Raw genomic sequence first — 27,981 nt, 5'->3', positions numbered from 1 at the left:
CCCAGGACCCCCGCCCTCCCTCTCTCCGGATCCTTCAGGACCCCTCCCATCCTCAGACCCCTTGCCATCCCATCCCTCCCCTCACTTCGCATCCTGTCTCTGGGCCCAGACCTGCCCCCAGCCCCAAGGCTAAGAGCATCAGAGCCCTACCCCTCCCTTCCAACCCCACAGGACTCTTCCCCTAGCCTCTGTAAATCAGGATTCCTACCCACAGGCCTCCCCTCAGCCTGCTGGCCCATCTCCCACCCCCAGCAACCCCATGCCCAAGGGCACCCGGAAAAATCACTCTTCAGGCTCCTCCCAGCGCACTCCAGCAGCTCCACACACACCCCTGAGCCTGACTTGTCCTGAAAATCCACCCTCACCTCCTGCTCAGGACCTCCCAACAGATATTCTGAACCCTTCTCAGGGTCAGATGCACACATCTTTCTGAAAGCCCTACACTCATGCCTGCATGTCCCCCACCACCACCACCACCACCACACACACATCTGGGAGCCAACAGTTCTCACAGAGAGAGATGACCGTGAACCCTCGACAACTCATACTGACAGACACCCTGGCCCCTAACACGCAGACATCAGGAGCCCCCTGATCTGCGAGTGGGTGTACACACACACACACACACACACACACACACACACAGCTAGACACTTGGATCTCCAGCACACACAGAGGAACTCAGACCTCCAACACAGACCCAGACAATTGGGCCCTCCTGCCCACACACAAAAACACACTCTCTCACACACAATACTCCTTTGCACTTTCACACACCTCCGTGGATTTCACCTGCCCAGGTCCTACTGTGGTGCCCAAAGCTCCCAGCTCAGGCCGACTTGAAGACATGCCCCAGGCAGCCAGCCTGCCCAGCCACACCAGCCTCCCTGACCTGGTATCCCCATCGGGGCCCCAAAGGGTAGCAGGGTGACCCAGAATCTCCCAGCACCCCTGTGGACACCTGCCCCAGGCCTCCTCCCCTTTATCCATCTCTCCCTGCTTTGCCCTTCTTCAAAGGGAAGGGCACTCACTCTCCCTCCTACACGGAAGTCTCCCAAAGGGAAGCACCCTGCCCCCTGATTTATGCCACCCCCTGGTGGGGAGGGGGAGTTCAGGTTGCTCCTGGCCCAGTCCTGAAGTCTGACCAGACTGGTAGGACCAGCATCCTGACCCCATCTCGCCCGCTGGCTTCAAATGGCAGGGCCAGCACTGTTGCCAGGGGCAGCCCCTGATAGCCCGCATGAGTTCCTTCACCCACGACCAGTGTGTCATGCCAAAATGAAACGGCTTCCTTCTCTCCTGGCATTTGGGACCCGGTGGGGCTGGGTTTGGGCCTGCCAGAAGCAGACAGCTCTTTGTTAAGGAATATTTTCAGAAGGGAAGAATGTGCTGAAGAGGCTCATAGAACACAAGTGAGCAGTCAGCTTGGTTTTTCCCTTGGCTGGGCTTTGATTAAGCCAGAGGACCCATGTCCACCCGTCTTTCCCGGTTATGTTGGTTCTCCCTGCCCGTCCTGCCACCCCACAGCTCTCACCCTCAGGTCCAACCTGTGGGTTCCCCTGGGCTTTTGTGGTTGGCTGCGGGTGGTTTGGAAGGAGCTGCAGGTGGCTTGGCCCTGGCACAGGGATGAGGAAAGGAGATCACAGAACTGGCGAGATGGTGTGGCCAGGACCGCAGGGAGTGAGGAGGAGCCTGCATCCCGCCTATGCAGAATCCAGATCAGTCCAGCCCCAGCACTGCCTGTCTGGACTCCTTTGAGCCACACAAGCATGCCTGGAAAGTCCCAGAAACACAAACCCAGGCTTCTTTGTGGATATTCAACCAGTGGACCCCGGACGGCCCTGGGAAGAAGCACCTATTGGCTCAGGGCCTCAACTTCTCTGTCTGGAAAATGGGGGAATAAATCCTTAGAACCTTGTTTTCTACTGCAGGGGAGCCAGTGAGGTTAGGATGTGGTCCTGAATGTCCCTTGGGCACTGTGTGGGAGCGGTCAGTGGGGTCCAGCAGGGCTGCCGCCCATCTATGGGTGCTAGCAGAATCATTGGCCGCCCTGGTCCCCTGGTTGTCATTAGTTGACACCTTACTGGATAATGGCCATCTCTGTGTGGCCAAGCTGCAGCTCAGGAAGCTGGCTCAGTTGGGGGTTGAGAGATGGTCTGTTGTGGGATTTGTGGCCACACAGAAGCCTCCCGTGGGGATGGAGGGTAGGAGGGGGCCTACTTGCTGGCAATGCCCTCACCTCGCGTACAGCTCTGATGCATAGACCCTGGTGGGGAGAGGCTTGTTCTGCCCACTTGCTGAAGGGAGGAGTGGATGAAGACTCCTGAAGGTCACGAGGCACACGGGAAACAGTCTCCACAGCCTCCCCAGGGTGGGCCCTTGTGCAGATGCAGTGGGGCCAGAAGGCTCTTCAGAATAGACTATGAACTCCTCGGGCAAACGTGAGAAAGCTCCCGGGGAGGGCTTGGGAACAGTGTCAGTGCACTTTTACCCAAGGCTGGGGGTACAGGCCTGTGTCTTTGTATATGTGCTTTGATGGGTGCAGGGGGGTGAGGCGGAGAGTGATCTCAGTTTCCTCTGGCGGAATACAGATGCTGATTGTTCCAGGTGAAGCCCCACCACGTGCTAGGAACTGAGTCAGGTGCTGGGTCTGAAGGAAGGTCACATGTGGTCCCGCCCCGCCTCTAAAGACCCTCTTGGCACACCCTGATCGGGCCCATCCCACATGCCAGGCCCTGTGCCAAGCACATACTATCTCATTTAATCCTCCAAACCAGCTGAAGGAACCACGATTCCAGTGTGTGCCCTCACTATCACGTCCTGCTGCTTGTCGTGTGGAAGCATGAGACAGAATTTCGCACAGCATGCTGCGGGAGCACAGAAAAGGGTCCAGTGCATCCCCGGGCCGTCAGGGAAGGCGGCACAGGGATGACATAGAGGCCCAGAGAGGAGCTCACCAGGCAGGCATGGCAGGGAAGGGCGTTCTAGGCAGGCAGAGTGTTTGGACAGAGGCCCACAAAGCAGGAGCAAGCGTGGTGCATTCAGGGAGTTGTGCCTTGTTTGGCGGACCTCATCCTGTAGGCCCTGCGTCCCAAATTCGATCCATGCGGCACATACTGTGCGCCCCTCGCTAGGAAAAGGGACCCATAGTTGGAAGAACTCAAGAGAGGCAGCAAGCCCACCCTGCCTGGGGGATTCTGTAGCACACATGTTCCAGAAGTCAAATAGTGTCAGTGCAAGGAGTGAGAATGGACTCGCTGGAGCCAGGGGAGAGATTTATCTTTGAAGGGCCTGTCGGCACAGCTCACCTGCACTTTTCTTGCCTTGCTCAGCATGCTGTGATGTGTTGTGAGATCGTTTCATTGAGGTGCACCTCCCACACCGCCAGCCCACTAGTACCACAAGGGCAGGAGCCTGTCCTTTTGTTCACGGCTGAGTCTCAGGCGAGTGTAGGACACATAGCAGATGCTTAGTAAATACTTGCTTCATTTTAGAATCTGACAGTCTTCCCTACCCACCCACTTACGAAAGACGGCCTGGATCTCTTCCACAGAAAGAGGTTGACCCATCTGCCTCAGAGAGCTCCCAAAGGCAGGGTGTACCCACCTCATCCCCTGCCCCCGGCCCAGCGAGACTTTGCCACTGACACAGGCAGCAGAAAAGATACCATCTTGGCTTTGAAGAGCCAAGAGCCTTTGCAGGATGCCCCTTCTCTTATTCCCCTGTCCTGGAAGGCTTATAAGGGCTTTCAGTTTTCTCCCTTGTCATTCTCAAGGACCTAAAATATAGAGAAATGTGGGATTTGCCAGGGTTGAGCCTGTTTCAGTGGCAGAAAGGAAGTTGGTGATGATACGGGGTAGTAAACATTTTTTTTTAGGTCAGAAGGGATTCCATAGGCCATAAGGGTCTACTTATCAGATTTCAGTCTGAAGGTATTTGCTGCTGCTATTATTTCCAATAATGATAATTATAGTTTCACTGCATTTAACCTTTAAAGAGGGCCACCCCATTGGGGGTGCCTTTTGGGGAGAAGAGGTTTTTTTATTCATTCCACAAATATTGGATGTCTGATGGTGTGCTAGACTCTGGGGATCCAGTGGTGGCTAGACAGCCCCTGCCCACATGGAATATTCCATCCAGCAGGGAACAAATACCACAGACCAGCTGCTGTCCTAAGCACTTGACAAGTTTAGCTCAGATCTTCCTCCCAACAAGACCTGTGAGGCAGGTACTCTCATTAGCCCTGTTTTTGGATGAAGAAACTGAGACAAAGTGTATCACAAAGATATACAATGGGGTAAGAGAGATTTGAACCCAGTTTACTGTCTCTGGAGTTCTCGCAGGAGGCCAAGAGATCTAGGAACAGTTTCACACACACACACACACACACACACACACACACACACACACACACACCCATGTGAACAAGGGACGTAGATATGGAAACATACAGAGCATTAGAGGAGCAGCCAGAACAGGGGACAAGTGGAGAGCAGACAGTAAGCCCTGAATTCCAGTTGCTGTCCTTGTTATCCAAGCTTACCCATTGGTTGCCCACCCCTCAGCAAGGAAAAGGACCCAGACACCAGGCCATTTCCCCTGGAGCTGGAGCCAGCCAAGACCCTGGTGGTCTGCTGGCCCACACTGACAGTCCTGGCAGGCTAGGCATAGGGGGTCACGTGGCATTTCCTGAGGCATCTGGTTCAGAAATGAGTCTGTGTCCCCCATAATCATTACAGGTGGGGGATCAGAAGTGGTGGGGGGGAGGTAGGGAGCCAAACTGAAAGGAAACTTGGGATCTTTATTCCGGCATCTGAAAATGCCAAGCTGTGCAAGACGGCGCACACACACACACACACACTCACCCCCTCTCCCCATTGAGAAGTAATGACTGTGCTTTACTGAGCGCAGAGTAAATTGGGCAGTCGTGCTTTATGTATATTGTTTATAAAGTAATGCAGAGAGAGTGGCAGCACGGAGGATCGATTTAGGGCAGAGGCTTTGGAGTCAGAAATCCAAGTGCAAATCCTTTTTCCCCTGCGGCCTGGTTCGGGGTTTCTATGAGTGTCCCGCTTGCTACGGGACCTCGCGTGCATTACAGCTGGCCTTTTATTTTTCTGTCTATGCTGATACAGAATCTTTGTTTTAAATTATTTTTAAAGTAGAGTTTATTTTATTTTTTTTTAAAGATTTTATTTATTTATTCGATAGACATGGAGACAGCCAGCAAGAGAGGGAACACAAGCAGAGGGAGTGGGAGAGGAAGAAGCAGGCTCTTAGCAGAGGAGCCTGATGTGGGGCTCGATCCCATAACACCGGGATCACGCCCTGAGTCGAAGGCAGACGCTTAACCGCTGTGCCATCCAGGCGCCCCATAAAGTAGAGTTTATTTTTTAGAACAGTTTCAGATTTGCGAAAAAATTGAAAGGATAGTAGAGATTTCCTGCAGACCCCACACCCAGTTTCCGCAATTAGTAACATCTTCAGCTGCTCTGGTGCATTTGTTACAATTAACAGGCCGACATTGATACATTAACTACAGTCCACACTTTATTCAGATTTCCTTAGTTTTGCCCTAATTTCCTTCTCTTCCAGGATCCCATCCTGGATCCCACATGACGTTTTGTCATCAAGGCTTCTTAGGCTCTCATGGCTGGAATAGTTTCTTAGACTTTCCCTATGTCTGATGACCTTGACAGATTTGGGGAGGACTGGTCAGGCATTTTCTGGAATGTCCCTTGATCTGGATTTGTCACATGTTTTTTTCGTAGTTAAACTGGAATGATGTGTTCTGGGGAGAAAGATACAGAGGCGACATGCCCTTCTCAGCTCATCATAGGCCCATGCTCTCAATGTGACTTATCACTGTTGATGTTGACCTTGATCACTTGGCTGAGCAGCCCAGAAATGTTTGTCTTCATTCATTCAGCAAATGTTTATTGAGCACCTACTAAACTTCAGATGTGTTAGGAGCTTGGAGTAGAAAATTAAGAAGATAAGCCCTTGCCCTCAGAATGTTCATGACCAGTAGGGCAGGCAGGCCTGTATAGAAATAATTGTCACGGATTGTGCCTTGGGCTGAGGTGTAGGGGTAGGTACTCTCAGAGAGAGAGAGAGAGAGAGGAGTGAGCCAGCATGCTGGAGGTGGGGGTTGAGAGGAACGATTTCACCAAAAAAAATATTCAAACCAGGTGTTGGAGGATGACCTTCCAGCAAGAGGGAACAGCATGTGCGAAGACACAGGTAGGAAGAAGCAGGTGGTCCTGGGGGACTGAGCATTGTGATCGTGGGGCTGGTATGAAGGAAGAGGCAAGGCTGGCAGGGCTGTGTGCACCAGGCAAAAACATCTGGGCTCCATTTCCAAGTAGGGAGTGGTTGCAGGGTTTGGGCAAGCAGCAGGGCTGTAGCGCCAGGCTTGGCCTAAGCAGGTGGGCAGCACCATGGACCCAGCAAGTCCCGTCTGCAGCAGGAGGCGCTGGCTCTAGTCAGGAGAGTGTTGAGTTTAGGGAGCCTCTCCCCACCAGGGACCAGGAGGGTCTTCCTAAAATGCAAGCCCAGCCAGGCTCCTGCCTGAGCCCACAGGGCCCTGCGGGGGTCTGGCCCCTGCAGAACTCTCTAGTCTTTTCTGGAGTGGCATGCCTCCCTCCTGCTTCTGCACCTCACTTCCTCTGCCAGCCCAGCCCAGCCCTTATCATCTTTTCCTCTCAGCTATCGTTCACATAACATAAAATTCACCCTTTTTAAGTGAACAGTTCAGTGGGTTTCAGTATATTCACAACATGGTACAACAGTCATCACTGTCTAGTCCCAGAACATTTCATCACTCCAAGAAAGAAAACCTGGATGCAGGTTCCCCCGTTCCCCCTACGCAACCACTAGCCAACTTCCTGTCCCTATGGGTGTACCTATTCTGGACATTTCCTATCAGTGCCGTCCTGTCACTTGTTATCGTTTGCGTCTGGCTTCGTTCACTGAGCATAATGGCTTTGAGGTTCATCTNCCCTACCCCCCCAGGCCCCAGCCCCTGGCAACCACTAGCCAACTTCCTGTCCCTATGGGTGTACCTATTCTGGACATTTCCTATCAGTGCCGTCCTGTCACTTGTTATCGTTTGCGTCTGGCTTCGTTCACTGAGCATAATGGCTTTGAGGTTCATCTACATGGCAGCGTGTGGCAGAGCTTCCTTCCTTTTTTATGGCTGAATCGTATTCCAGTGCATGGATGGACCACACTGGGTCTATCCGTTCATCCATCAGTGGACATTGGATTGTTTCCACTGTTTGTTATGAATGACGCTGCTGTGAAGAGTCACGTACGAGTTTTCATGTGGACGTATGTTTCCCATTCTTTTGGGTAGGTATCTAGGAGCAGGATTGCTGGGTCATATGGGAACTCCATATTTAACTCTTTAGGGACCTGCCAGATGGTGTTCCACTCTATCTGTCAATCTGTAAGAGAAAGCTTGGACGATGGTTTCTCACTCTCTACACCCCGTGTGCTTGGAGGGCAGCGGCTCCGTCGGTCTTTGCTCAGTGTGGTGCCCAGCACCTGGTAGGCATTCAGCAAGCATCGGTGGGTGGGCAGGTGGGTTCAGTTCCTCAGATATTTCTCAAGTCCTATGTTGTAGGCTCAGTGCGGGGCACCACAGTAGCGGGAACCCAGACAGGCACGGTTCTTGCCCTGGTGGGGGATCTGACGGAGACGTTTGGGAGCAGGTGGGCAATCTTAGATGGTGCTCAGGAGAAAGGCCAAGCTGGGAAAAGGAGGCATATATGTGGTCACTGAAGCCTCGAGAGGGAGGTGAAGGGCATGAAGGGACAGGGGCCGAGGCAGGGCCTGTGGAGGAGGGGTGCCATGCAGGAGGCCCTGGCAGAGAAGTAGGAGAGCAGCCAGGAGCCCAGCCTCTCTGAAGCTAGCTGCAAGAGGACTTCAAGAAGGAGGAAGCATGACTGGCAGTGTGCAAAGACCCCTGAGAAGGAGAGGGAAAGGGCAGTGGAAACCGTGTGTGTGTGTGCATGCAAGAATATGGGTGTGAGGTGCTGTGGATGTGTATGAGTGTGCATGTATCTGAGTGTGTGTCTGTGTGTGTATCCATGTGTATGGGTGGTGAGTGTGTGGGTGTGAGAATGCATGAGTGTGAGTGTGTGAGTGTAGGTAAGTATGTGTGGGTGTGGGAGTGTCAATTACATGACTGTTAGTGTATGCAAGGTATGAGTGTGTGTGTCTGTGTATACGTGTGCATCAGGAGGATGGCTTCCAGGGCCAGGCTGTGTTTAGTCTGATGATGAGTCAAGAGAAAGTTCCTGAGGGATCAGAAGGCTCTGCCTCTCAGACTGCAAATTTCAGCCTTATGTATTGAGTCAATTTTATTTCCTGTATGAAGTACACATTAATATGTGATAAACAGCTGAACCAACTGCCAGTGGCTGGCCCCCGGCTGTGTTTTTAAATCAGAAGCCCAGAGTTGAACCATTCTCTTGGGCACTTTGGGGGCAGCAGCAGGGGTGCCAGTTCACTCCAAGGCTTGGATCTCCTGGGCTCAGCAAGGAGACAGTGGGCCCAGACCACTACCCTGGCCACATATGGTCTCTTTCTCTGGAGCCCCCAATGCTCCCCCGACCCAGCTGTGCTTAGGAGGCTCCAGTCCTCGCCTCTAGCACCTCTTCCTCACCTCCCAAATCTGATGTTCGGAAACCCACACGGCCTTCCCAGGCCCTCCCTGCCCAGAGAGATCCTTCTAGGTCCGCACTTCTCGTCCGCAGCCCATCTCTGCCCTGGCTGGTCACGGACTTTGACCTGTATTAGGCCCCAGAGTGGCCCCCACTGTCCCTCTCTCTGGAGAGATTAACTCCTGGCTAGATGGTACACACTGGCTTGGTCTTTGGGCTAGTCATCCCTGGCCAACTAGGCGACGGGAAGAAAAGGTCTTCCAGTTTGGCTGGGATTTGCCACCTAGAGTTGTACCGCTCACCAAAGCCAGAGCCCTCGGCACCCAACAGATCCGGAGAGCCTCTGGGAGCCAGAGGCAGCACCAGTGGCCCCAAGGAGCCACAGAGACCAGGGAAGGGAGGGTTCTGGGCCCCTTATAAGGTGGAAGAAGAATGATACCCACCTCCCCTGCCCCCCATGACAGGGCAGCACAAGGGGAGGGAATCAAATGCATGGCCAAGGTCAAGCCCAGCCAACCTGTGGGCCCTCAGGTGTTGGTTGGGCTCTGAGTTTGGGCTATGGGTAGGTGCCCAGTGACCTGATGGCAGGTATAAAATGGTCTACTGTTGTCCTGTCGTCATCCTTCTGTGCCCAGGGGGCCGGATGTCCCCTCTCCACGGACTGGACAAGGGCCGCCCTGTGGACTGAGCTGTCAGAGCCAGGTCGGGTGGAGTCCAAGTGCCGTAGTGGATTCCTGGTTCAGAGTATGCGGGAGAGGAGGTGGGCATGAAGGAGCCATCCAAGGCGACAGTGAGGGGAGTAGCATTGTCTTCTTGCCTCCACGGCCCTGGAGATCCCCATCTTCTTAGGCCCTTGATGCTAGTCTGGGCTTACCAGAAGCATGACTGAGTAGAAGGAACACCACCCCAGCCCCTGCCTCCGCTCACCTAGCCATTCCCAGCCCCTGAAACTTCCCACCAGGGTGATGCCAGCTCCTGCCCGTAATCCCCACACCAGGCATTCCAGAACCCTGGAGCCCAGCTAGACCTTGGCCCTGGCCCTGGCCCTGACCCGGCAATGAATAAGAATGGCCAGCAGCGAGGGAGAGAGCAGTCATTAAGTATCAGGCAGTGTTCTCCCATGTTATATGTGGTGGCATGCTTAGTTCTCACAGCCACCCTCTGAAGTTAGTCCTGTATGATCTTCAGTCTTTGGAGATTCAGAGAAGCCAAGTGACTGGCCCAAGGCCATACAGCCAGTTAAGGGGGACCCATGGTTCAGACCTAGTTCGTTGGAGTCCAGAGCCTTTGCTTTCGGCCTGATGCTGATCTGCCTCTCTTGAAGCTGGCAGAAAGCAAGAGGCCAGTGTTCTAGAAGCCCCCAGGAGGGTGGGGCCAGACCATCCCCAAGAAGAACAGGACAAATGGGCCTGGCACCCACCTGGCACACAGCAGGCTACGGTCAGGATACTGATGAGAGCCCATGGCTCTCACTCTGCAGCCGCTGGGGCAGATTCCCAGCACTTCGACCGTCCATCCCTGGCTTCCCAGCCCAAGGGGAGTCGACTCTTCCGGCCGTTGGCAGCAACAGACAATTAACAGTAGAGAATAATTGCTTCTGGCTGTGCCAGCAGCCCACTTTGGTTGATGAGACGGGGAAGGTCAGATGCTGAGGCGGGGCTCCCAGGACTGGCCACAGCCAGGGACAGGGACCAAGGCTGTCAGGAAGGGCCACTGCTGCAGGGGCTTCTGCACCCCCAAGGTCTAAGTGACAGGGACCCTTGGCCCTGCTGAAGACTCAGGAGTGTCAAGCTGAGACTTGACCTTCATGCCCAGGGACAGCAGGGCATGGCTCCGGCCCTGGCTATGGTCCTTCTGTCTCCGTCCACGCAGCTGGACACAGGCAGGGATCCTGGTAGCTAGCATCTGGAGTAGAAGGACCCAGCACGGCCATCGGCTGGGCTGGAGTGTGTGGGGATGAGCAGCGCACCAAGTGGACGGAGCAGTGATGGGAAGCCCTGAGCAGCAGGCTCAGCTGGCCTAGAGCTGGCAGGACAGGATAAGGCACCCCACCTGGTGCTGACCACATGTGTCTCCGGTCCCCAGACAGAGCTGTGACCTGGCCCTGCTCGCAGCTGATGAGCCTGCCCGCCATGGCGAGCCCCACTCTGAGCCCCGACTCCTCATCCCAGGAGGCCCTGTCGGCCCCCACCTGCTCCCCCACCTCTGACTCTGAGAACCTCAGCCCCGATGAGCTGGAGCTGCTGGCCAAGCTTGAAGAACAGAACCGGTGAGTTGGGGCCTGGGGGATGGGGAGCAGCCTCAAGGGTGCAGACTGGGCCCCAAACAGAAGTTCCTGGTGGCCCTGTCACACTCAGAGCTGGGCTTGGCCCTGGGCAAAGTAACAGCTCCCACCAGAGGCTTGACAGGGGCTATGTCCTATTGTTCTCTCACCCCTGGATGAACAGACAGTTTCCCCATTCAGATGAGACCAGAGTTTCAAGAGGTTGTGTGAACCTGGCCTTCACGGACTGAGCCATTGTAGGAGGGAAGAACAAAGCCTCTGACTCTGAGCCAGGCCTTCCCACCTTTCTCCTCTGGCCCTCCCCCTGTTTTAAAATGTAGGCGTTGTTATTATATTCAGATATGGCAGGGACAACAGGTCAAGAGTTTGTTACGGTCCCTAAGAGGAGGGGGTGCGCCACACCATGTGGGGCTAAACAAGAGAGCACCAGGGTCAGTCGGGGGCAGAGGGAGTGAGGGAAAATGTGAGCAGGAGCCTTTGTTGTAGTTTCTGCAGGAAGGAACAGCAAGGCCGTGTGAGCAGCTATAAAGCTGGCCGGTCTAAATAATCTCAGCCGGCCCCGGGGTGGGGGCTAGCCCTAGTTGTCTGGCACCTGGCCCTGCGGGGGGGTCAGAGCAGGGAAGGTAGTTGGTTTGTGGGTTCTAGATTGGCTGGTTTGCATAGGAAAGGTGCACTGGCAGGTAAGTCCTTAACCATCTCTAGGAATCTGCTAGGCCTGCGGGGCAGTCCCTTCAGGGTCAGCGAGGCCCCGGATGTCGGAGCTGCAGAAACACGGTAATACATCTGCTCGCCAGCTGGCTGCCCCCAGCCAGTGGCTCACCCTCTCTACGCCTGGTCTGTTAAAGCACAGATCTTAACAAAATCTGCTCTGCTAGGTTGATACAAGACTAAGTCCGCTCACATACATGCTTCTCAGCCCAGTGTTGGACACAGAATGGGACATGGGAAAGCAGCCTCTGCAGGGATCCAGGAATAAGGGCGCAGCTTAGAGAGTTTAGGGCACCGGCCAAGGTCACTCGGCAAGAACAATTTAGACCCAACCCCTGGCAGCCTCCGGGGCTCCTGAGAGGAGGGGCTGGACTCCCCAGCGGCGCCCTGGCCCCAGGGCATCACTAGAGACCAGGGGCTGGGGCAGGAGGTCCCCGAAGCCCGGGCCCGCCTCCACAAGCCCTCCGTGCCCAGGCTCCTGGAAGCCGACTCCAAGTCCATGCGCTCCATGAACGGCTCCCGGCGGAACAGTGGCTCCTCGCTGGTGTCCAGCTCCTCGGCCTCCTCCAACCTGAGCCACTTGGAAGAGGACACATGGATCCTGTGGGGCCGGATCGCCAACGAGTGGGAGGAGTGGCGACGCAGGAAAGAGAAGCTGCTGAAGGTGGGCGGGGCCTGTGGGGCTGGGCGGGGCTGGGCGGGGCCGGCGGGGCCACCTGGGCCACCTGGCCTCCAGCAGCAGCGGGGTCTTCCAGGGCCGGAGGGCAGAGGGCAGATGTGGTGATGAGCCTTGCCAGGACACGGGAGGGGTGAGGTGCGGAGTGAGGATGGGGAGGCAAGTGGCTGTCACACTGGCGTCTCAGGTACCCGGCTGTCTCCTGCCCTGCTGTGTCCTGTGAGCGATTGGGGACAGCACATTAAGCGGCATGGATTCTGTTTGCCGCACAGTGGCTCAGCCAGCTCTGGGCTGCGGGCGAGGCAGAGGCCAGCGCCGTCCCAGGGGCTGGGCTGGGTGGCCGTGGGGAGGCTGCCCTGGGACAGGGTCCAGCCCAGCCTCCTGCCCCTGCCCCACCCCGCTGCCAGGAGCTGATCCGCAAGGGCATCCCACACCACTTCCGGGCCATCGTGTGGCAGCTGCTGTGCAGTGCCACAGACATGCCCGTCAAGAACCAGTACTCAGAGCTGCTCAAGATGTCCTCGCCGTGTGAGAAGCTGATCCGCAGGGACATTGCCCGCACCTACCCAGAGCACGAGTTCTTTAAGGGCCAGGACAGCCTGGGCCAGGAGGTCCTCTTCAACGTCATGAAGGTGAGGCCCGGGGCCTTCGGGCCTCCCCTACCCGGGCCCCTGCTGGCGCGGAGGGCCCCGGCTGTGATGCGTGTGTGTTCCCTTGCAGGCATACTCCCTGGTGGACAGGGAGGTGGGCTACTGCCAGGGCAGCGCCTTCATCGTGGGCCTGCTCCTCATGCAGGTAGGTGGCTGGGGCCGGCCTTGTAGCAGGAGCCAGCCCGCCTTGGGCTCTGCCCCCAGGAGGTGGGCAAAAGCAGTGTTCCCTCCATCCAGGGTCCTCCTAGGGCCAGAGCTTCCCTCCCCATCTGCCTACGACTTCTGCCAGTCTCCAGGCCAAGCCCCCAGTGGGTGGGCATAGTGGGGCCGGCCACCTGCACCATCCAGGGGCCAGAGGGGCAGCTGCCCTGACGAGTCACCCCAGGGCTAGAACTCAGGCAGGGGGCTTAGGTCAGCCAGTGTGGTGTTAGTTGGGCTGAGGGTTTCCTCCAGAGAACCCAGCAGACTCAGGAGAGGGAAATGGAGACAGCTGGGGGCAGGGGGACAAGAGGGTGTCTCACCTTGGGCTCTGGAGGTGGGCAGACACAGGCTTCAAGTCCCAGCGCCACTGTTTCCTACCAGGCAGCCTGTGGCAGATGACCTCAGCCTCAGGAGGTTTCCCATCAGTAAAACCCAGGTGACGCTACTGACCAGAGGCTTGTTCTGAGGGTCCAGGCCACCCACACAGTCCCTGTCCTATAAATCTAAATGGAACAGAAGCGGGCGAAACCCTGCGCACCAGGGCCATAAGAAGAGTAGGGAGCACCCCCTCCCACCCTGCCTGTCCCCCCCAGATGCCTGAGGAGGAAGCCTTCTGTGTATTCGTGCGGCTGATGCAGGAGTACCGCCTGAGAGAGCTCTTCAAGCCCAGCATGGCGGAGCTGGGGCTCTGCATCTACCAGTTCGAGTACATGCTACAGGTGAGCGGGGCTGAGTGGTCAGCCCACACCCACGGGTGCTAACCCAGGGCATCCCCATTTTCATCTCAGAATCCCAGGGCCGAGAAGTCGCATGCAGATGTTCCAGCTCATAAAGGGGTCCTGAGCCGATGAGGCTGTGGGGTACTGCCCCAAAGGGTGCTTCCGGGGATGCGGCAAGGGCCACCCATTGATGGAGGGGGCTCCTGAGAGCATGGGGCTCCCAGAGCTGCTAGGGCAAGAGGGGTCAGGCTGGATCTTGTCGGATACACCCCCGGCCCCCTCCCTGTCTGCTTCCCAGTGTGGTGGAAGGAGGGAAAGTGTTGTCTGCCTGCCTTTGCTGATACTGGAGAGCAGCCGTCTCTGTTTATAAATAGCAGCCCCCGCAGGGCCCGCCCCTGGCTGGCAGACAGAGACGGGGCGTGCGTGCCTGTGTGCGTGCGTGTACACATGCACGCGCACGCACGGCCTGCTTCAGAAGCTGGTCGCAGGTGGGGCTGTGTAGCTCTACGTAGCAGTGGGCAGGGAAGTGCTATGGCTTGGGGGGACCAGGTAGTGTTAGCAAGCAGGTGGCCCAGGCCACAGAGGACAAGCCACTCACCCAGGGCCAGGTAGGCAAGGGCCATCCACGGCAGAGTAGGGGGAGAGAGAAGCCCTGGCTGCGGGACGAAGCTCCAGGGCAGGTGGGGAGACAGCCCCAGAGTCTGTTCTCTCTCGGTGAAGGACATCCAGAGGCTCCTGTCACCTTGTCCAGCCTCAGTTTCCCCAATTTCTGTCCCTTTTCAGCAGTCTGAAGTTCAGGCCCATCAGACAGGCATTCCCTGAACACTGCTGGGCACCAAGCATGATGCCCGGCGGGGGCGGAAGGTGTTGTGGGTGGACACAGCAATTGGCAGTTCACAAAATATGGGGTGAGCTGCAGTGGGCTCACACCCCACCCCACCCCTCGCTCTCTGGGTGAACTTGGGGAGTTACACAACCACATAACCATCCTTCTCCCTCCCCCCCAGCCTTAGAAGCTCCCTCTTGAGGCAGTGGTGAGGACCCCATAAGGGGTTGTGCCAGTGTGGGCTCTGGGTGTATACTCAGCCCCCACCAGCTGCTGCTACTCCTGCCACCCCTGCCTGTGTCCCCACCTTGTGCCACTCAGCACTCTCGGGTGCTTCAGCCTCACCCAAACACAGTGCCAAAGGTGCACAGAGGAAGGGAGCCACGGGCCGCCCAGGCCGGGCCAGGAAGTCTCCCTGGAGGCTGGGGCACCAAGGCCTCGCACTTGCAGGTGGAGGAGGCCTGTGGGCGGGGCCCGCTGTGCCCAGCAGCCTCCTCACGGTGCCTGACCTCCTCCTCCCACCCGCTCGCCCCAGGAGCAGCTTCCGGATCTGAACACCCACTTCCGCTCCCAGAGCTTCCACACGTCCATGTATGCCTCGTCCTGGTTTCTCACACTCTTCCTGACCACCTTCCCGCTACCTGTGGCCACCCGTGTCTTTGACATCTTCATGTACGAGGTGAGGACCCCAAACACCCCTTCCTCTCCCAGATACCCGGCATGGGAAACAAATCCCAGCCAGGCCCAGGCTAAGGAAGGGCCAGGGCTTGGTGGGGGGCATGTCAGACAGCACCCCACCCCGCCCTGGGAGAGCAGGACCAGAGACCTGCGGCCATCATCCCTTTTGCAGGGCCTGGAGATTGTGTTCCGGGTGGGCCTCGCCCTGCTGCAGGTGAACCAGACAGAGCTGATGCAGCTGGACATGGAGGGGATGTCCCAGGTGGGCCAGGAGGGCCACGTGGGTGGGAGTCCCTTACACCAGGGGCACCGAATCCTCCTGAGAGTTGGGGAAGGGCCTGGCTTCAAGGGCGGAAGGTGTCCCTGGGCATCCTGCTCCTTTCCCACGCTTCCCTGAGGCCTGCCTGGAGGCCCGAGGTGGGCTCTGAGGAGCAGCCTGGCTCCACAGGGGTCGAGGTCAGATGGTGGAAGGCCTAGGCTTAGGTCAAGCCCTGGGAGGTCCCACTCCCCTCTCCTGCTCCCAGCTCTGGGTCCTCCAAAGTCTAATGCGGCAAATAGTGATAGTAGCCAAACCACAAGGCCTTGGCTGTGGTTTCAGCCCCGGCAACTGGGCCAGGCAGGGGCACGGGTGGGAGTGAGGGGGCTGGGGCAGCTTCACACCCGCCCTGGCTGCCCTGCCCGCTGGAGAAGAGGCCAGCCTGCTTTTCCGTCATGTCCCCATCATGCAGACCCCTACCCCTCCCAGCATCTTCCAGCTGGTGCTCCGGGGAAGAATGCACAAAGGCCACGGCTGTGTCCATGAACACGGGCATCCATTGTGTGCAGCTGCCAGAGGGGGCCAGCTGGGCTGAGGAGTGGGAGCCAGCCTGGCCCCGAACCGCAGCAAGCTGTGTCCTCCGTCAGGGCCAGTGCTTAACCCTTTGCCGGGGCCCCTGGGGCCCCAGGCGTGCAGGCAGACCACCAAGGGGTCTTCCCTCTAGGTTGCTCCCACTGCCCCCATTCCTCACACTCCCGCCTCCTCTCACTGCTCCGGGCAGTGACATGCCTCCCCCTTCCTCTGCAAAAGTCCCTGAGCTCAGACCCCACCGCCACCCAGCTTCTGCCCACCTGGTCTCTGGCCACAGGAGTACCTGAAGCCCTGCTTGTCCCCTGCAGAGGGCAGTCCTGGCTGTGGGTGCTGCTTCCCTCCCCCTCACACACCCGCAGCCCTGCTTCGCCTGCTTACTTGCTCCACATGCACTGACAGAGCGCCCACAGCAGGCTGGGCCCTGAGCTGGGACATGGTGACGCCCCTGGCAGACTGGCTCCTCCTGCAGGGAAGCGGGGTACAGCAGGGCTCTGGCGGCCCCCCGAGTCAGGGCCTGTGTGTCAGGGACGGCCTGTGCCCTCACAGTACTTCCAGAGGGTGATCCCCCACCAGTTCGACAGCTGCCCGGACAAGCTGATCCTCAAGGCTTACCAGGTCAAGTACAACCCCAAGAAGATGAAGAGGTCAGTGCCGGGTAGCCAGGTGCTGGCAGAAAGGGGTCCCTGAGAGTGGGACAGTGACCACATCAGCCCTCCCCTCTGCAGGCTGGAGAAGGAGTATGCCGCCATGAAGAGCAAGGAGATGGAGGAGCAGATCGAGATCAAAGTGAGTCCCCAGGGAGGTGGGGGACAGGGACGGGCCCAAGCCACGTACCAGCCTGTCCTCGGAATCTGAGCCGTCGTCCCTCTACCCACCTGCCCCTTCATTCACCAGCAGGGCAGCACGTGAGCAAGGGCCCATGTCAGTGCTGGAGACCACCCGCCCTGCAGTGCTGGCGTGGCAAATAAGGTGGCTAGGTCCCTCCCCTCATGAGATCCCCCCAATTATAATGGGGAGATGTTGGGGACCCCATAGGTACAGAATATGGACTCCAGAAAGTACTCTGGATAAAAACATGCAGGAGAGGTGGAGCTGACCCTGGGGAAGATTGCTCCAGGCCCACGGAGTCAGTGCAAAAGGCCCAGCAGGAGGCCTGATGGGCTGGAGGAGTATCAGGAAGTCTGCCTTCAATGCGCAGAGCCCTGAGGTCAGGGGCAGGCAGGAGCCAGGTGTGTCGGGCAGAGTACGACACCCGCTGTGGCCCCTCCAACCCAGACTCTCCTCCCGCTCCTTTCTACTTGCATCCTTCCACATGTGATTTTAGTTATTCATGCAACAAGCATTTATAGAACACCTACTGTGTGCCAGAGTCATACCAGAGACTGAAGGCCCCCCAGTCCAGTGGGAGGTCTGTGGGAGGGACAGGTACACAACACATACCCCTGGCTTTGTCCTCTTCAGGGACAGAGCCCCACAGCAGCTGGGACTAGAGTCCCACAGACCAGGATTCAAATCCCAGCTCTACCACGGACCCGCCATGTGACCCAGGAAATTCATCTCTTTGAGCCTCAGTGTCCCCTTCTGCAAAATGGGGATAACATTCGCTCCGCTGTTCAAATTATTATTTTTAATTATTTTTATTTTTATTACCATTACCACTATCAACATTTCCACTTCCTTTGGAGAGGCAGAATCTAGATTAGAATCCAGGTCACCTGCCACCCATACCTGAAGAGGGAAAGAGGACATCAGCATCCTGGCCCTATTTGTAGGTTTTCCAGAAATACTTTAGTGTCCTGAGGTTGCATGCGTCCCCCTTTCTCAGGAATGGTAGCTTGACTGATGCACCAGTCCAAACGTGTGTACCTGTCTTGCTCATGAACAGTGATGGGCCTGCCCTATCTGGTGACCATGAGGGCCCAGCAGTAGGTAGGGACATAGCAGATGCTCAAACTACATGCCCCGCCTGGAAACTTCCCCTGAGAGGAGCCTGAGAACCCACAGGCCTTAAAGGATTCAGGCAGACGCCTTCTCCCATGGCCCTGCTCTTTGCTCTTTCCCTTTTAGCCTGTTTCAAAATGTACCTGGAATTTGCTTTAATCAGGTGTGGTAAGGTGACATACACAAAGACAACACAGAGACTGCCTTTAAAAGAAGAGTTTATTACTCACAGTTCCCAAAAGGAGGGGGCACGCCCCACCACGCTTGGCCACATGGGGAAGCACTGGAGTGGGTCCGGAGGCAGAGGGCCAGCACCTTTACTGTGGTCTCCACAGGAAGGAATGGGCAAGGCTGGGTAGTCGAGTTTGAGTTTACGGCTGGTTCGTTTGAATAGTGTCAGGGAGCTGCGGGCTACAGGGGTGTCCCTCATTGTCCTGGGGCAATTTAGGGCAGGGAGAACATTGGGCTGGTGTACCAGTGAGGTAGGCAAGGTGGGTGGGTATGGGCGCTGGGTTGGCTGGGTTGCCTGTGAAAGGCACACTAGCCCGCAGGTGGTTTGCTGTCTCTAGGAATTAGCTAGTCCTGGCCGGGGCAGTCTCCACAAGATTGGCCAGGAGGCTGGATGTCAAAGCATCAAAAATTCAGAAGGAAAAAAAAAGCCTGATGTATACCTAGAGCCTGTATTCTTGCTCACTCCCTGTCTCGTTCTCCCTCTGGAGTCAGCAGGAGAGCGGGAGTTGGTACTCGGGCACGTCCAGCTCCTCAAGGATCTCTGCACTTCTGCAATGGTGGGTCGAGGCCAGAGATGGGGCAGAGCGATCCAAGGGTCAGGGGTGAGGATCTGGACTCCCGATTCCAGATGTGGGGTAGAGACTTGAGGCTGAAACAGCTCTAATCCAGGCAAGCTGGGGGGTTCAGACATAAAACTGCGCCCCTCTGACTCAGTTTCCCCACACACGCATGACATCCGTGAATGACTATCAGTCACATCTGTGATTCTCTCTGACTGCAGAGGCTTCCTGGGAGTGTTCTGGGTGTTTCCATCACCTTCTTCTTCCCGGAAGAAACCAGAAAATGTTCTTTGTGATCCACAGGGAAGCAGGGCCCTCATTCATAATGGATGAATGTGGGGTCTCAGGGCTTCAGAAGACACAGGTCTGGTTGGTGTTCACTGAGCACACACTTAGGACCCAGCTAGCCATATCTGCTCCATAAAGGGTACACAGGTACAGACTGAGGCAAGGCAAACCTTACCGCTTCCCAAAGGCCATGGGAACTTAAAACCGCAAATACCTAACCCAAACCCATCCATGCAGGGGAGAAGGTGAAAAGCAAAGCAAGCTGCTTCCAGAACCCTCCAGCTGGAGGGAAGTGACAGCTTCTGAGTACAGCTGACTTTTGGTGGGTCACAGAAACATAGCCGTCCAGCTGAAGGAAGCCCGTGTGTTCAGCAAGCCCCCTCCCCTGGACCCTAACTCTGAGAACAGTTCATTCTGGTGCTGGAAGCAAAGCAGTGAGGGTTGGGAACAGATAGGCCCAGAGAAAGGCCTGCCTTTGTGGGAGGCGTCACATTGGCATCGGACAGTCGCCTGCGTGGGGTAGAAGCAGACTCCCCAGGAAGGCAGGGGCGCTGACTGCTGACCCGACACACAGAGCATACCCACGAAAGCAATCGCTTTAGGTGAACCAAGATTTGTTTACCAAAAAAAAAAAAAATCTAGTGGGCCATGCTGAGCGGAATTGGCCCCGACTCTTTTCTGGGATCACTGACCCAGAGCATTTGATGATGGCTCCATCTTGCCTGGAGGCAGCCCGGCCCTTAAGGTAGGTCAGTGGGAGTGGGCTTCTGACACACTCCCCACCCCTCTCCCCACATAGAGGCTTCGGACGGAGAACCGGCTCCTGAAACAACGGATCGAGACCTTGGAGAAGGTGAGGAGTGTGGCCACCAGCCTGTGGCACCAACTCCTCCAGGCCCCAAGCAGGACCCAGCTGCCAGAGGGCCAGCCAGCCCCCTGCCCGGGCCCGGGCCCAGCCCCTACCCCCCGAACCAGCAGCCCCCCGAGGAGCATGGTGCACATCCCATGGGGCCCCAACCATGAGCCCCAGTGAGATTTGGGCTGCCACAGAACCAGGGCGTAGGGCAGCTTTGCTTGGGATTGGGTGTGAAATTATAACCCAGTGAACTGCAAACACGGGTCCCTCCTGGGCGTAGGGCAGCTTTGCTTGGGATTGGGTGTGAAATTATAACCCAGTGAACTGCAAACACGGGTCCCTCCTGGGCTGCCTGCGTGGGGGAAGGAGGCAGACCGCTGCTTTGACTGAGGTGCCCCGAATGAGGCCACAGGCTCCCAACCCTGTAATTTGGAGGCCTCACCCTCGAAAGAAAGGTAGAGGAAGGGCAGCTTTACCCCCAGCGCCCTGGTGGGGTGACCCTGGCCCCCAACCTGTGTTTAAAGATGGGAGTAAAGGCGGGGAGGGGGGACCCCCTTGCCACTCATCTCCAACTCACTTGGCCCCCCCACTGCCCGCAGGGAGCAGTCATCCGCAGGATTGTACTGCCCTCGCGCCAAAGCCTCGATTCTCCCTCAGACTCCACGTTAAAATACTTCCGCCTGGCCCGCCACTGCCACCCCCTCAGCCTCCGGGGGGTAGCGCCCCCTCACGCGTGGAGTTGGCTGGGCCCTGGAGGGTGCAGCCGCGGGCACCCCCGCCTGCCCACCCACACACAGATCCCTCTCCAGGACGGAGCTAGCTCTGGCTTTGCTCTTCCTCCGGGTCCTCTCCTGCTGGTTCTTTGGTTCTCTGGTCTCACTCCTCTCTCCCCTGCTTCTAGAGATAGTCCACTGCGTTAGTGACAAGTGGTTCTTGTCTGTCTCTCCCCCTCTCCTGTCCCTGCGCCTTCCGCTCTGCCTCCTCCCCCTGTCGCTCGGAACCCCCTCCGCCGGGTAGGAGAGCGCTGCTCTGGCTGATAGGTTAATCCAGGTACTGTAGCTTTTCATCTCCCTCTCCCGTGTCCGTCCTGGTCCCTGCACACAACAGCCAGGAACTGCCTCTTCCCTGGCCGCTGCCAACCCCAGGGGCAGAAGGGGGCAGGTCTGGCACCATGCATGGGGGTGGCTGGGGACCGCTTCTCAGGGGAGACAGAGGTTTCCCTGGGGGGGAAGAGGGGTGTGCGTGTGAAAGCATGGTGTGTGGGGTAAGGGTGAGTCTGTTGTGAATGTCTGTACACGCACGGGGACAGAAAGCTTCCTCCCCAGGGGCCACAGTGGGGACCCTGAGGCTATATCGGCCACAGGCCCTGGTGTGTGCACCGCGCTGAGCCTCCCCACCACACACACACACACACACACACACACACACACACACACACACACCTACCTTCTGGCCCCTCACGCTCCTCTCTGCTCCTACCTGCAAGGCCTGCCATCTTCTCTCACCTGCTTCTGCTGCTGCCTCATCTTGAATGGCTTTATCTGGAAGCTTCTGCCTGCCACCTGGTGGCTCCGAGCCTGGAATGGGGGGACCCGAATTGGGTGGGTTGAGGGGATGAGGCAGCGGGGAGGGTCTTAGGCCCGGGGAGATGGAGGCCCCAGGATTCAGGACTGGAGAAGGTTCCGGGAGAGCTGTGCTCCACCGCCCAACGCTGCCCTGAGGGCTGGTCCTGAGTCCCTGGGTCCTCGCTGCCTCCAGACCCCCACCTTCACCAGTGGAGCCTGCCGTCTGCTGTGCCTCGGTCCTAAATAAGGATCGTAACCTCACCTGGGACAGAGGCTGAGAGCCAGGCGCCGGCAGGGGAAGGAGCTGGCCTCGGCCCCAGCTTGGGGCCCCCGTTCTCCGTTGACGCCCCACAAAGCCTGGGCCTGGGGTGGATCTGTTCCTTCAGGCTCCTGCCCGTGGCCCGTTCCCGCCTGCCCCACCGACAGGCCCAGACCCGGTGGGGTGCCCCATCCCAGGCTCTGAGTGCCGGAGGCCTTGCCCCCTCCCACCCCACATCCGCCCGCTTGGGGCCTCCCCCGGAGGTGGGCCTGAGGCAGGGCCTGGAGTGGGGGCAGAGGGTCACTGCGACCTGTCCTCACTGTGCTCAGGGGCAGGTGACGCGGGCACAGGAGGCCGAGGAGAACTACGTGATCAAGCGGGAGCTGGCGGTGGTCCGGCAGCAGTGCAGCTCGGCAGCCGAGGACCTGCAGAAGGCCCAGAGCACCATCCGGCAGCTTCAGGAACAGCAGGTATCGCTGCGCCCTCCGGAGCTGCCCGGTGCACGGCGGGGAGGTGCCCAGCCAGGCTGGGGAATCCCGGGCTCTCCATTTCCCACCAGCCTGTGAGGTGTCTGGCCTGCCACACTCAGACCGAGGCAGCGTCCGCACAAGGGTCCCTGGGAACCAGGCTCTACCTGCGGGCCCCCTCCCTCAGCTGATGTGGCTGTTTCCTTAGGGGAGCCCTGGCGTTGGAAAGGCCAAGGTCGGAAGGGCTGTGAGGCCTCCCCAGGGGCCAGCCCTGCAGGGTGGGAGCCAGCATGAGAGACAGAGGAGGGGGTTCCTGCTCCGGAGCCCAGCACTTTGCCCTCAGAAGAGGGTCTGGTCTGTGCCCACCACTCTGAGCTGGCAGAGTGGGGGTGAGGGGGCAGCCCAAGCTCTGTAGAGGAGTCGGGAACTCTGAATCGCGGTGGGAGGGCCCTCAGACAGAGCACTGTGAAGAATCCACTTCTGCAGGAGGTGGCTTTTAGGATTTTCCTTCAGCTGTACCCAGGCCACCTTCCTTATTTGATGGCCTGCCCATGGCAGCGTGGCCAACGGGGAAACCAAGGCTGGGCTCATCCCAACCTTGGCACGATGCCGCCTTTCAGGCCAGGGACATTCCCCTGCCACCCCTGAGTTCCAACCTTTAGGGGCTTCCCGCACCCACCAGCCAGGTCTTCTTGTCATCCCCCCTGGGGCCCCCACTGGGGTACCTGTGAGAAGCCTTCTGGGCACTGAACGAGAAAGTGATCCCAGCAAACTCTTTCCCCATCCCTTCCTGTTTGAAATGGGGGTGCAACTGAAGGAGGGCAGTGAAGAAAGAGGGGCAGGAGTGCCACAGCCCTGAGCTCCACCCTACTCCCACCCCCACTGTGTGGTTAGGTGCTGACCACACAGCAGGAAGGGTGCCTGAAGAATCCCTCCTCCACCCCCACCCCAGCAATCCTGGGAACCAGCCACTGGCATCCCTCAGGGGAAGGTTCCCTCATTGTGGCTTTCCCAGGGAAGAGTCTAAGCCAGGACGGCGACAGCCCCAGGCACAGAGCATCAGAACCCCCATGATGGGGTTCAGCTCTCTCCCCACAAGGTCAGAAGGCACAGGAAGGGATCCAGGGTTTCTCCTCACCCCCGACCCCGTCTCTACCCGCAGCCTGAGCCCCTCTGCCAGCCCGGGGGGCCTTGAGGAGGGGGGCCAAAGCCCGGGCCCACAGCCAGCTGGCAGGAAGGCTGCTTACCCTCCTGCTGCAGCCTGGGGCCCGACACAGCCCTCTGCCTGCCCCCAGGACAACCCGCGCCTCACCGAGGACTTCGTGGCCCACCTGGAGACAGAGCTGGAACAGTCGAGGCTGCGGGAGACCGAGACGCTGGGGGCTCTGCGGGAGATGCAGGACAAGGTTCTAGACATGGAGAAGGTGCGACTGGGGGGGCAAGTGGGCAGGTGCTCGGGGAACAATGGAAACGGGGAAGGGGAGGTACCGGGTGCGCTTTGGGAGGCACGTGACCAGGCCCTAGTCAAGAAGGGGTGACCAGGCAGACCAGCAAGGCATGTCAGACACCCCCCCTGCCCTGGGGGTCCCCAAGGAACCTAGGGAACCTCCCTGACCCACTGGTACCCCGCTTCCTCCCCCATGGATACCACACAAGGTTCTGGGCCTATGGAAATTTGGGCCCCTCACCACACACCCTCCCAAGCCCCGGAGGGATACACACACGTTAGGGCACACACAAATCCAAATGACCCCTCAAGGGGCACGTCTGCCCTCATGCCCCAGGCACAGGGCCGGCAGTGTGGTGGCTTTCATGGGCTTCCTGGGCAGACGGTCCCATCTGTGTGTGTCTCCCTCCCTGGGCTCCAGGATGGAGGTGGGAGGAAAGGCCAAGGCCTGTCAGGGTTGCTCTCCCCTTCCCCACCCCCATGGAGATACCATCCAGGGGGTGGACTGGGACCACCCTCTCCCGCCCACTACCCTGAAGGGGGCCCCAAACCTCCTGGGCCCTCCTCAGCTGCTGTCACCCTGACTCCATATTGACTCAGCTCCCACAAAGCCACTGGAAGAGTGGTGCCCCAGCCAGCAGAGGGCAGCAGGACCCACTCACACAAGGCCAGAGCCATGCCTCACCTCCTTCAAGCCTGCACTATTTGGGGTGCCCTCCCAGGTGGGGTGTCTCTGCCCCATCCATGGGCTTCTCAGTCCCCATCAGCCGGCTGAGAGCTGGGCTTCCCTCCCACTTCCCTCCACGTCAAAGGGAAACGTACACCAGGAGATCCCACCACCACCACCACCCCGCAGCTCCCAGACTCAGACAAGGGTCCGTGAGGACCTCCGGCAGCAAGCCGAATTTTGATCCAAGAGGCTGGAGCACAAATCCCTCATCACTGAGCCCTTGGAGCGCTAGGCCCGGGCTGACGCTGGCCCTCAGCCTAAGGGGCTGCCTCGCCTCGTCTGGGGGGCAAGGAGCAGGGACAGAGAGTGCAAACCCATAGACTTCTCAGCTTCTGCTGGGGCAGGTCCCAGGTGTGATCGTGGGCCTCAGGGGACGGGTGTGATTCTCAGGTGGGGAGGCACCTGCCCTTGCCCAGCCTGCCTGGTGTTATTAGCAGTAACATTTATGGAGAACGCTGGCGTTAGTGGGTCACCTGAGACAGTCCAGTGACAGCAGGTGCTGTTCTTGACACCCCTTTTGCAGGCAGAATTTCTGAGGCTCTGTCCCCAGGGCCACATGGGTGGGGTCTGCTCCCCATAGGCCTGGGCCGCCTGCCCAGTGCATGCTGGGGTCCGGGGCGCACACTCTCCCCACCGGGCTGTCCAAGGTGGAGCTCAGTCGGGGCCGCCGGGCCGCGCAGCTCCCGAGGGCTCTGACCACCTTTCACCCGGCAGAGAAACAGCTCGCTGCCTGACGAGAACAACGTGGCGCGGCTGCAGGAGGAGCTGAAGGCACTCAAGGTGCGGGAGGGCGAGGCCGTGGCCTCGGCGCGGGAGCTGAAGCTGCAGCTGCAGGAGCTCTCGGACACCTGGCAGGTGAGGGCCCCGGCCCAACGCACACGACGCGGCCCGTGCGGTCATCGGGGCTGGAGACCGACCGCCCGCCTCTTCCCGCAGGCCCACCTGTCCCGCGGCGGCCGCTGGAAGGAGTCCCCGCGGAAGCTGGTCCTGGGCGAGCTGCAGGACGAGCTGATGAGCGTGCGTCTGCGCGAGGCCCAGGCTCTGGCCGAGGGTCGCGAGCTGCGGCAGCGCGTGGTGGAACTCGAGACGCAGGTGGACCCGAGCGCCCGCGCCCGGGGCGGGGGGGTGCGGGCCGCCCGCGCGGTGGCAAAGCCGTGACCCCTGCCCCCCCTCCGCCCGCCCGCAGGACCACATCCACCGCAACCTGCTGAACCGCGTGGAGGCGGAGCGCGCGGCGCTGCAGGAGAAGCTGCAGTACCTGGCGGCGCAGAACAAGGGGCTGCACACACAGCTCAGCGAAAGCCGCCGCAAGCAGGCCGAGGCCGAGTGCAAGGGGCAGGGCGGGGGGCGGGAGGAGCGGCCCGGCGGCCGGGTTCCGTCCGCGGGTGCGGCCGTGCCGGTCTTCAGCGCGCCGGTTCCCCGCCCCAGGTGCGGCTGCTGAAGGGCCCGCCGCCCTTCGAGGACCCGCTGGCCTTCGACGGGCTGGGCCTGGCGCGGCACCTGGATGAGGACTCGCTGCCGTCGTCGGACGAGGAGCTGCTCGGTGTGGGCGTGGGCGTGGGCGCGGCGCTGCAGGACGCGCTCTACCCGCTGTCCCCGCGCGACGCGCGCTTCTTTCGCCGTCTGGAGCGGCCGGCCAAGGACAGCGAGGGCAGCTCAGACAGCGACGCCGATGAGCTGGCCGCGCCCTATAGCCAGGGCCTGGACAACTGAGGCCGTGCCCTGCCCTGCGTGCCGGAGCCCGGGGCGGGGGGGGGGGCCACCGCCCGCTCCTCCGCAGGTGGCCGCACCTGATAAACTCCAACGCCCTCCGTGGTCCCGCCCACCAGAGGGCTAGGCCCAGAGCAGCGGGGCGCAGAGGGTAGGGCCGCGGTCTGAGGATCCTCAGGGTCCCCCGGCAGGCCCACTCTCCCCAGCAGTGTTTACCCATCTTGGTCTGTACCCCTCCGGGCCCGGTTCCCTGGAGGGTCTGCCCCTCTGAACAGCCAGGGCAGGGGATGACCCAGAGGTCCCAGGACTGGACGAGCAGGAAGCTCCCTCCTCCCAGCAGTCCCCCTTCTGGGACAAGGGTGGCCCTGCTGGGAAGGGCCCAGGAGCTAAAGGAGGCCTAAGGAAGAAGGGGCAGCTCTGGGCTGGTTGCTACCACCCCCTGATGCCCCTGGGGACCGTTGGTGGCTGGGCACAGATGGCCAGCCTGGCCTTTCCTGCCTGGTGCAGGCATCATGGCCCCTGCAGCAGAAACCAAAGTCCCCCCTACTGTATGCAGGGCCACCTGGGGTGTGAGTGGACAGCGGGAACCAGCCCAGGCCTGGGCAGTGTCTGTCCCTGCTTCTTGGGGGCCAGAACTGCTGCAAGGAAGTGAAGAGACCCCCTCTCCCCAGAGCCCCACATCTTCCTTTTGAGACACTCCCATCACCTTGTCTTGGCCAATGATGGAGGGTCTCCCCCACCCGAGCTAGCCTGCTCTCCAAGGGGTCCCCAGCCTCCATGCCCCTTCCTTCCCTGTGTCCCCAGCCCCACCCTCTGGCCAAGGCCAGGCCCCAGGGGAGGAGCCTTCCCAGTGGAGTTACCTCCCCTTGGCTGCTCATGGTGGTCCCGTGGTCTCTGCAGAGTCAGAGCTGAGAACGGTGCCAAAGTCCAACGATGCCCCCAGCCCCTTGCCCCCAGGGCCTTGCGACCCTCAGGCCTGACCCTGTCGGTGCTCCTGGAGCCTGGAGCAGCGTCAAAAGCAATCTCCCTGGCACTTCCTGGGGTGGGGATCCATGCTCAGTTACCCCCTTCCGGTCGCCCACTCCTCAGTGTTAACAAAGCCTGGGGACCAGGGTGGGCATCCAAGGGGCTCTCCCATGTGCCCCCCACACTGCCCACCATCATTTTGCACACTGCCTGTTCACACTCCACATGTCGCCCAGGCGGGAAAGATGGAAAATAAAGTGTATTTACACAGTCACAGACAAGGGTAGGACATGCCTGGGGGAACTGCAATCAGCTGTGAGTCCCCAGCTCCTCGTCCTGAAAAGCAGTGCAAAGGGGATCAGGCTCCTGTGGGAGCCTCCCGCAGTCTAAGAAAATCGGGTGGGGGACCCAGCAGGGACGCCAAAGAGACTGCCCAGGCTGGGGGGCAGCACGGGAGAGAAAGAGGCACACGCTGGTTCAGCATGAACAGAAGGTTGGGGGTTGGGGGAGAAGGGATGGAGGGACAAGTTGCAAAGGACTTCAGATGTCGGGGGGACACACGGACCCTTATGGCATGCCAATTTTCAAAAGGGTGGCTCTGGAGATGGTGCGAGTGGGGAGATACTGAGTAGGGGGCATAATTTTCCACCTGGGGCAATTTAGCTTGTGCCTCCCCTGAGAGACATGGAGGAAGGTGGGGTCC

General features: G+C 59.0%; 1 protein-coding gene across 1 annotated transcript; it reads left to right on the top strand.

The window, feature by feature from the left end:
- The first annotated feature begins 10,715 nt into the window (after nucleotides 1–10,715).
- Nucleotides 10,716–27,559, top strand: EVI5L (ecotropic viral integration site 5 like). Its single transcript, XM_034657693.1, is given in 17 exon segments — nucleotides 10,716–10,938; nucleotides 12,136–12,325; nucleotides 12,745–12,969; nucleotides 13,058–13,132; nucleotides 13,782–13,907; nucleotides 15,269–15,412; nucleotides 15,584–15,673; nucleotides 16,805–16,902; nucleotides 16,984–17,044; nucleotides 20,078–20,131; nucleotides 21,152–21,184; nucleotides 22,288–22,428; nucleotides 23,721–23,849; nucleotides 25,317–25,457; nucleotides 25,539–25,694; nucleotides 25,789–25,939; nucleotides 25,942–27,559. Coding segments are annotated over 17 exon segments (2,391 nt in total). The 5' UTR covers nucleotides 10,716–10,735; the 3' UTR covers nucleotides 26,316–27,559.
- The last annotated feature ends 422 nt before the right edge of the window (nucleotides 27,560–27,981 follow it).

The sequence above is a fragment of the Ailuropoda melanoleuca genome, chromosome 4, assembly GCF_002007445.2.
Source record: "Ailuropoda melanoleuca isolate Jingjing chromosome 4, ASM200744v2, whole genome shotgun sequence".
NCBI classification, from domain to species: Eukaryota; Metazoa; Chordata; class Mammalia; order Carnivora; family Ursidae; genus Ailuropoda; species Ailuropoda melanoleuca.
Note: the sequence above shows the minus strand (reverse complement) of the source record. Positions and strands in the feature narration are given on the sequence as shown.